This window comes from Clarias gariepinus, chromosome 6 (assembly GCF_024256425.1).
Source record: "Clarias gariepinus isolate MV-2021 ecotype Netherlands chromosome 6, CGAR_prim_01v2, whole genome shotgun sequence".
Classification (NCBI taxonomy): domain Eukaryota; kingdom Metazoa; phylum Chordata; class Actinopteri; order Siluriformes; family Clariidae; genus Clarias; species Clarias gariepinus.
The window spans coordinates 40667793-40677500 of NC_071105.1; the positions used below are offsets into that span (position 1 = coordinate 40667793).

Genomic DNA, 9708 nt, shown 5'->3' on the forward strand with positions numbered 1-9708 from the left:
ACTCATCCTCTCGTCTACTCCTCCCCTCGTCCACTCCTTTCCTCGTCCACTCATCCTCTCGTCCACTCATCCTCTCATCCCCTCGTCCACTCCTCTCCTCGTCCACTTATCCACTTGTCCACTCCTCCCCTCATCCACTCATCCTCTCGTCCACTCATCCTCACGTCTACTCTTTCCCTCATTAATTCATCCCAACGTCCTCTCATCCCCTCATCCTCTCATCCCCACGTCCACTCCTCCGCTCATCCACTCATTCCCTCATCCACTCATACCTTCAGCCTCTTATCCCCTAGTCCACTCGTCCATTTATCCCTTCGTCCTCTTATCCCCTTATCCTCTCATCCCCTCGTCCACTCATTCCCTCATCCACTCATTTCTTCGTCCTCTCACCCCCTAGTCCACTCGTCCATTTATCCCTTCGTCCTCTTATCCCCTTATCCTCTCCTCCCCTCTTCCACTCAACCCCTTGTCTATTTATCCCTTTGTCCTCTTATTCCCTCGTCCACTCATCCCCTCATCCCTTCATTTCCTCATCCCCTTATCCCTTCGTCCTCTTATCCCCTCGTCCACTCATCCCCACGTCCACTCCTCCGCTCATCCACTCATCCCTTTGTCCACTCATCCCCTCATCCATTTATTCCTTCATCCTCTCATCCCTTTGTCCACTCCTCCTCTCGTCTACTCAACCCCTCATCTATTCATCCCCTCATCCTTTCATCCACTCCTCCCTTCATTCATTCCTTGCCAATGCAATCCATATCCTTTTCAATTTATAAATGAAGCAGCTTTAATTAAATTAACACGCAACACGCAAGGTTCATTTCGCCTGTCTCCAGTTCCACCACTAGGAGGCAACACTACTATTATTAGTTATTATTAATATTAATGCTATATAACCAATGGCCACACTGTGTAAAATGTATTTATTTTTATATTCAACATTTACAAAACCATGGACTGTCGCTACATTACACATCATCAACATAAAAACAGTAACAGCACCTAACCTGAACAGTCTAAAGAAACATGAAACTGATCATTTCTATTATGCTGAACCACACACACATGATGACATCACAAAATATTTCCACATGTGGCACGTCAAAGCCAGGTGTTAAACCTGAATAACATTAAAATATATAAACACACAAACAAGGAGTGACGTTACACACACACACACACAAATATAAAACTGCAGCTGGGTCTTTTATAGAAATATAAATATAGTTCTCTTCCTGTGTATCTCTAAAGTAAATATTACATAAGTATGGAGTGTGTGTTCATTCCTAACTGTATCAGATTTATCAAATTTTGCAGTTTTTACTATTTACATTACTCTAGTCTATTCTACCCTGTATATTTTATGTATTATTATTATGATTATGAAATTATAATAACTATTATTCTATTGGCCTCTAACAGCACTGCGATGTTACACTAGCTGTCTAGTTTAATTTCCTCTTTATTACTTAACTAATTCTATCTGTTGTTAAAAGTTCTGAAAGTTAGTTTTTTTATAATAAATAAAATAAAAATATACACATTTTCCACATTTTGATAGATCGTATTCTCATAGATTAGTTTTACCTTAAATATTAATTTTTATGAAACATATTTTTTTCATGTAATAAACAGAGTGTGATTATCAAAGGTTTTTCAGTTGAATGAGTTTTTTATATGTTGATTTTATCATAATAAAACATCATTTGCAGAATGTAATCTACTTTGTATTTGATATCAAAGTAGTTTTTAACATTTTGATTTATTTTATGATTAGCCGTAAGAGGAACACAAGAAAGTTTTTTTCTCTACGAAAAAATAGACTTTTTTTCTTACACATCTTATACTAATCCATTACACAATCATTGCTAGAAATTAATTATTCTTATATTAATAATTTTTATGCAATATAAATTGTATATATTTTTCATTTAGTTTATAAAAAATTTTTTTAGTAGTTTTTATTTACTTATTTTAATTGTAACTGAAATAATGTTATTTAATTAGTTGTGCTTCAATGATTTATTGTTTTTGACCACTTAGCTTACAATGACGTGACAGACCAAGAGTCACTTTTAGAGGGGTCAAAGTTCACGGTATCAGACGGAAACAGACGGAAAGGAATAAACACTAAAAATTAAATGTAACATGGAGAAAAAATATATAAATAAAAAATATGTACAGCGACTGTGACAGACAGCAGCTCTGGCCTGTTACAATCCGGTTTGTCATGATTCCCCGTGTCCACTCGCACTGTCCACTCCCCCTAGTCTTAATTTTAGTTCTAACACATAATTGAGGGCCCATCTGAAATCTTGTGCTCTGTAGTGCACTAGCCTACCTTTAGTGCACTAGCATGTTGACTCAGTGAGACTCAGTGAAACTCAGTGAGATAAAGTGCACTACTGATTCTGTGAGTGTAAAGGTGAGGGGTGTTGGAGGGGAGTCACCTTGTAATTAATAACAATATGCATGAATATGATATGAGGAGGAGGGGACTGGGCGGGGCTATGTACAAGTAGAGTAACAGATGAGTGGAGGATTACACGGCACTAGTAAGGGGACGACGGGATTGGACGAGAACATCAGGAGGGGCGGAGAGTAAATAACGCTGATCATCATGTGACACCTGAGAACGAAGTGCCTGAAACCTACAGAGAGTAAGACAGGTGGAGAGAGAGAGAGAGAGATAGGAGAGTGAGAGACAGACAGACAGAGAGAGATTATAACATGTTTAAATCACTTATGGTCCGAGCTAAAATATTCAACAGCAGGAAGGAAAATGAGCTTGTTTTAATGGTCATGTGACTTTAAAAAAGGGTGGGGCAGGAACGGGCAAGTGTTTGATATCTATTAGTGGGTCATCATAGTATGGTCCCCTTACACCAAGCTCAGCCCCACCCACACGATACTTCGTCCCACTGCAATACACTAAGTCCCACCCACACTACACTCAACCACACCCTCATGACACTTACGCTTAAAATAATCCACCCACTATACACTTACCCAATGCACTCCAATAACCCCTACACTACACTCAAACCTTTTCACACTACACTCACCCCTAAAACACTAAACTCACCCTCATTTACACTAAACTCGTCCTCAACTCACTATACTCACCACTCACACACTATACTCACCAACACTCACACTATACTCACCACTCACACACTATACTCACTACTCACACTTATACTCACTACTCACACACTTATACTCACTACTCAAACACTTATACTCACTACATACACACTTATACTCACCACTCACACACTTATACTCACTACTCAAACACTTATACTCACTACTCACACACATACTTACTACTCACACACTTATACTCACCACTCACAAACTTATACTCACCACTCACACACTTATACTCACCACTCACACACTTATACTCACTCTTCACACACTTATACTCACTACTCAAACACCTATACTCACTACTCAAACACCTATACTCACTACTCACACACCTATACTCACTACTCACACACGTATACTCACCACTCACACACTTATACTCACCACTCACACACTTATACTCACTACTCACACACTTATACTCACTACTCACACACTTATACTCACTATTCACACATACTCACTACTCACACACCTATACTCACTACTCACACACTTATACTCACCACTCACACACTTATACTTACCACTCACACACTTATACTCACCACTCAAACACTTATACTCACTACTCAAACACTTATACTCACTACTCACACACTTATACTCACTACTCACTTATACTCACCACTCACACACTTATACTCACTACTCACACACTTATACTCACTACTCACACACTTATACTCACTATTCACACATACTCACTACTCACACACCTATACTCACTACTCACACACTTATACTCACCACTCACACACTTATACTCACCACTCACACACTTATACTCACCACTCACACACTTATACTCACTACTCACACACTTATACTCACTACTCACACACTTATACTCACTACTCACACACTTATACTCACTACTCACACACTTATACTCACTACTCACACACTTATACTCACTACTCACTTATACTCACTACTCACACACTTATACTCACTACTCACTTATACTCACTACTCACACACATACTCACACAGTTATACTCACTACTCACACACGTATACTCACTACATACACACTTATACTCACCACTCACTCACTTATACTCACTACTTACACACTTATACTCACTACTCACACACTTATACTCAATACTCACACACTATACTCACTACTCACACACTATACTCACTACTCACACACTAAACTCACCCCCAACCACACTATACTCACTACTCACACTTATACTCACTACTCACTACTCACACACTTATACTTACTACTCACACTTATACTCATTACTCACACACTTATACTCACTACTTACACACTTATACTCACCACTCACACACTTATACTCACCACTCACACACTTATACTCACCACTCACAGACTATACTCACTACTCACACACTAAACTCACCCCCAACCACACTATACTCACTACTCACACACTATACTCACTACTCACACACTTATACTCACTACTCACACACTTATACTCACCACTCACACACTATACTCACTACTCACACACTAAACTCACCCCCAACCACACTATACTCACTACTCACACACTATACTCACTACTCACACACTATACTCACTACTCACCACTCACACACTATACTCACTACTCACACACTATACTCACTACTCACTACTCACACACTTATACTTACTACTCACACTTATACTCATTACTCACACACTATACTTATCCACACCCACACTACACTCACCACTTATTTACTATACTCACCCCCTATCCCACATTATACTCACCTCCACCCACACTACACTCCCTTACCTGAAGTTTACTTAACTTTTCGAGTGGACTCTCTACGCTGGGTATAGTGAGGGGGGGCAGTTCAGATGGAGGTGGAGGAGGAGGTGGAGGTGGAGAGAGCACGACAGGTACAGATGCAGGGCGCAACTTCTGTTGAAAATTATTAATCACACACGTCACCTGCAGAGAAAAAGCAAACACACACTTATCCGCGTTAATGATCTATATTTCATAATAGCAGCACTACAGTGAATCCGTCTCCTCACCAGAAACATTGCAATCGCACCCCCTGTGACGAAACCTGCCAGAACATCAGACCAGTGGTTGCGGTACTCGGTCACTCTGACCACACCCACCATGATAGCCAATGAGATTACGGCGAGACTCAGAGTAGGTGTGGCTAAACGCGTACCTTTTGTCTTACATGCCAAGGTTATGTACATCTGTGGAAAAAACAAAACAAAACCTGAATATCAGCGTGTGTAAACAGTCAACAAAGTCACACAGTGACATGACATGGATTCACTACAGTTACCACCGTATGGGGCAGTTCTGTATGGGGCAGTTCCGTATAGGGGCAGGTTGGGTAAACTGTATTTTTACAAACTTTGGATACTTTCCTGAGTTCCCAGAACCAGTGAGAAGGTTCTCAGGGGTGATCTCAGGGGTGATGCATGGCGTGGTGTTTAGAGTGAATACTTAGAGTAGAAGATGGTCTGAACAGGGGGTGTCGTCTGGTAGTAAGGTGTGGTAGTGGTGTACTGGTATAGTATTTGTAGTGGTGCATTGTGGGTAATGTCTCACGGCGGTGTACACGGCGCAGTAGGTGCTCAGTGCAGTGTCTTTAGATGGGAAGGACTTGCGGGCGGAGGTGATGATGGAGGGATTCCCCCGACACGCCCTCTTCTCACTGATGTACTGCAGCGGAGACCGGCAGCCCAGCGCCGTGTAGTTCGGGCGACACACCGACAGGAAATGAGGTGTCTGACTTCCTGTGACTACCTGACCAGCATTGGCGAAGATGGTGGTGACAAAGAGACCGAAGGAGTAAATGCCTGAACGGATGGAGGGAAAGGAGGAAGTGCGCACCAATCAGAAGGACAGATGATTAATATCTAATTAATATGTAATTAATATGTAAATGCGAGGTGTGTTTTATTTACCCAGGAAGCGGACAATGCGGCGCAGCATGGGGCTGAAATAACAGCAGTCTGCAGTGACGATGGTCTTCTCCTGACGGGACTCGGGCTTGGAGAAGAACGCCGCTACCTCACCGATCAGGATCTGCAGGGGGAAAAACACACACACACACACACACACACACACACACACACACACATACACACAGTCTCTTAATGATAAAGATACTGAAACAGAACACTCTGATGCTTTGGTGTTTGTTTGCACATTAATGAAAAAATAGATAACTTCATACTGACGGTGATGGTGGGAATGGCGGTGACGAGCGAGTAGACGAGTGCGGGCGGGGCTCGACTGGCCTCCTCGGGTCCCGGGTATGGGCGGGAGAAGGTCCGGTCGAAGCAGAAGAAGCCTCGCAGGTGGACGGGGAATGTGTCGGTGTACTCAAAGTAATATGCCAACAATACCACGGCCGACATGATGACCAGCTGCACACACACACACACACACACACACGCACATACACACACACACACACAGGATCAGAGTGATTAAAGGTTTAAACCCAGAAAGTGAGGAAGTCAATGCTGCTAAAGTTCAGACACGGATAAAGAGAAAAAGGGAACGAGAGAGAGAGAGAGAGAGAGAGAGCGATGACTTCCACCTGCTGTCATCTTTCTGTGGCCTGGGTTTCTGTTTAGCATAGTTTACACACACACACACACGCAGCAGATGGCGAGAAAGTCAAAATGGAAGTCAAACTATTTTATAGAGAGAAAGGGGGAAAAACAGACATGGACTCGGTTATGGATTTCAGGTCAGGCAGCTTAGACTGATAAAGGAAAGTTAATAAATAGACAGGTGTATGGACAGACAGGTGGATGGATGGAGGAGTTGATGGACAGACAGGTGTATGGACAGACAGGTGAATGGACAGACAGGTTAATGGACAGACAGGTTAATGGACGGACAGATGTGTAGACAGTACATGTGAATGGACAAACAGGTGTATGGACAGACAGGTGTATGGACAGACAAGTGGATGGACAGACAGGTGTATGGACAGACAAGTGGATGGATGGACAGGTTCCTCTGGAGGCAGGAAGTTCTCCTGAAGTAAAAACTCATTGTTCTTAAACCGTTCCTGTTTCCAGCTACTGTACACACTAAAGAACCGCCTCAGGTCCTAGATTTAACTTGTGTGTGAGTGTGTGTGTGTGTGTGTGTGTGTGTGTGTGTGTGTGTGCGTGCGTGCATGCGTGTTCTGTGAGAGGACATTCTAAGTGTGACTGATGCTGAAAAAAGGTGTAACAATGTAAGTCTGAGTGTAATTCTATAAAATACCTACGTTGTAGTGACGTATAGTGTATAGAGTGTCTGCCATCTGCTGGATAATCTCAGTACTGCAGCCTTTTAAATATATACTAGTGTTGGTAAAAGAAAAGAGTTCTAGATGTAGTCAAAAAGAATCTTCTGATCTTTAATGTAATCAGTGATATTATTATTATTACTATTATTATTATTACTTTTATTATTATTATTATTATAATTATTTGAGGTTGAAGCCCACGTCCATGTCTGTGTGTCTCTCTGTACAGCAGAACTCTCTGTCTAACTTATTAATACAAAGAAATCCCATTCTGTAAGGTTGAGTATCTGACGCCTTGTTTACACTAAGTTGTCCTTCTTTGGTGCTCAGACAAATACACTCCCTGTTCGGTAATCGGAGAGTGAATCACAGATGAGAAATGGAAAAAGTAGATCAAAGGATAAAGATGAAGTTTTGTCTTAAAACCACTCCAGCGTGTTAAAATTCACTTATACCACTTCAGCGCTGTTATTTCAGCCAAAGTGAAAATATGAACTAATCCCAGTCAAAATATTCACTTTATCTTTTCTAATTAATATCTATTGGTGCAGGTGTTTGTTTACATTGAGACAGTAGGGCATTAGGAGATTATTTTACAGTAGATTATTAAATCCCACACATAACTGTTCATAACATCACTTTTACTCCACATTTAGATTCACTGATGGTGCGAGGTTTAGTTTTCATAGTGTACGTCCCATTTATTTATAGAGACAAAACATTTCTTTTACTTATATAGATGTCATCTTCTGTTAATCTACTGATAGTGAAATAGTTTGTTCTCTTAAACGTAGACAAAGTGAAAAACTTTATATATTTTAATAAAACATTGTTTGATTTAAACAAATCTGATTTACACCGCACTGCTACTGAGTCCTGCGCTCTGATTGGTCAGAAGGTGTTGATTAGTTCTCTATAACAGCAGCTCCAGCAGTAGTGCAGGTTGATATTAATGTGCTCACTCTGATGCATTATTGTTTCCATAGTAACAGCATATTCACAGGGATGTGCACAGCACCATCCACTCCACTGAACATCAACAGCTTAAACTGTGTGTGTGTGTGTGTATGAGAGTAAATTGTGTAAGATCAGTGTAAGGAGTCTTCAGTGCGAGTGCAGTGTATCAGTCAGGAGGTAAAGCTGGAGGACGGAGGAGATTCCGTCTGTGCTGTTTCTCAGTCACATGATGAGAGTGAACAGAGAATGGAATATGGAGTTTGTTTTAAAAATTCACTAATAACATTAATAATGATTAGTTAATAAAGGGAGCGCGTCAGTGGCGTGGAGGAGGGACTGAGTGCGGAGAGCCGCTCGAGCCCCGGGAGCCTCTGTGACTGGTGATTTATTTAATGTGTGTCGTTAACATTAGCCCCAAAAACACAGGAGAGAACCGCAGCAGGAGCGAGCCTCAGCAACGTGCTCTCTCCCTCATCCAGAGCTCCAGCATCAAAGCTGTCGGATTGGAACACAGCCGAGTTCTCAGACTCACAGCCTCAGAGGCAATCTCACCATCTGAGGAAATCAAACACTGCACTTAATGAACAGAGAGAGAGAGGGAGAGAGAGAGGGAGGTGGGGGGGGAGGGAGAGGTGGAGGTGGGGGGGGGGGGTCGGATTAGACTCACCTCCACAAACAGAAAGCAGGGGACGATGTGTGTGCTCTTCTTCAGCCCTCCTCTTCCTCCAGTCACCCTTCTGTCCATCTTTCTTCTTTTTTACGACACTGCTCTCACACACACACACACACACACACACACACACACACACACACACACCATGAATCCTGTGTTATTGTGCCGTTTATTATTGTTATGTACAGACACACTATGCAGTGGCCCAGAGAGTGATTTGGAACATGACCAAAGTGCCCACGGTCACAGCTTTCGCATTCGAGTAGCAGTTTTGTGATGGTTACAGCCAACCAATCAACAGTCTGCTCCACTTTTAGCTCCGCCCCTCTGACCCTACATGAAGAAAAACCTAATTTAGTACCAGTACTCAGTTCCAGTACGGCTCGCTCGGCCCTGGGACTGAGGACACGGCGTGAAGGACAGATCTGTACACACAGCGTGTGTGTGTGTGTGTGTGTGTGTGTGTGTGTGTGTGCTGGACATACACAGCTTATCACAGAGCTGCTGGAACCCAGCTGATGTCAGGAGTGTGTTAGTGCTGCCTGAAGGTCCTGCCTCACTACGGCACCGCGTCCGGATCAGAACACGACCCAAGACCCGTTACTGCACCTTCATCAATCATAACATTCCCATTTACAACATTCAGGAGTGTGTGAGGACGCACT

At 42.3% G+C, this 9708-nt stretch overlaps 1 protein-coding gene across 2 annotated transcripts in view; it reads right to left on the reverse strand.

The window, feature by feature from the left end:
• Window positions 1-904: 904 nt before the first annotated feature.
• The window catches only part of plppr2b (phospholipid phosphatase related 2b), a 9207-nt gene continuing 403 nt past the window's right edge, over window positions 905-9708 (reverse strand). Inside the window, exons 2-8 of one of the 2 annotated variants that reach the window (XM_053498776.1) lie at window positions 9038-9135; window positions 6344-6532; window positions 6068-6188; window positions 5709-5959; window positions 5171-5347; window positions 4942-5084; window positions 905-2651 (exon numbers count right to left, since the gene is read on the reverse strand). In XM_053498776.1, the coding sequence (XP_053354751.1) occupies window positions 2543-2651; window positions 4942-5084; window positions 5171-5347; window positions 5709-5959; window positions 6068-6188; window positions 6344-6532; window positions 9038-9115 (1068 nt within the window). In that variant the 5' untranslated portion in view covers window positions 9116-9135 and the 3' untranslated portion in view covers window positions 905-2542. Of the gene's footprint in view, window positions 2652-4925; window positions 5085-5170; window positions 5348-5708; window positions 5960-6067; window positions 6189-6343; window positions 6533-9037; window positions 9136-9708 lie in introns of both variants that reach the window. The other variant, XM_053498778.1, reaches the window with a different exon arrangement.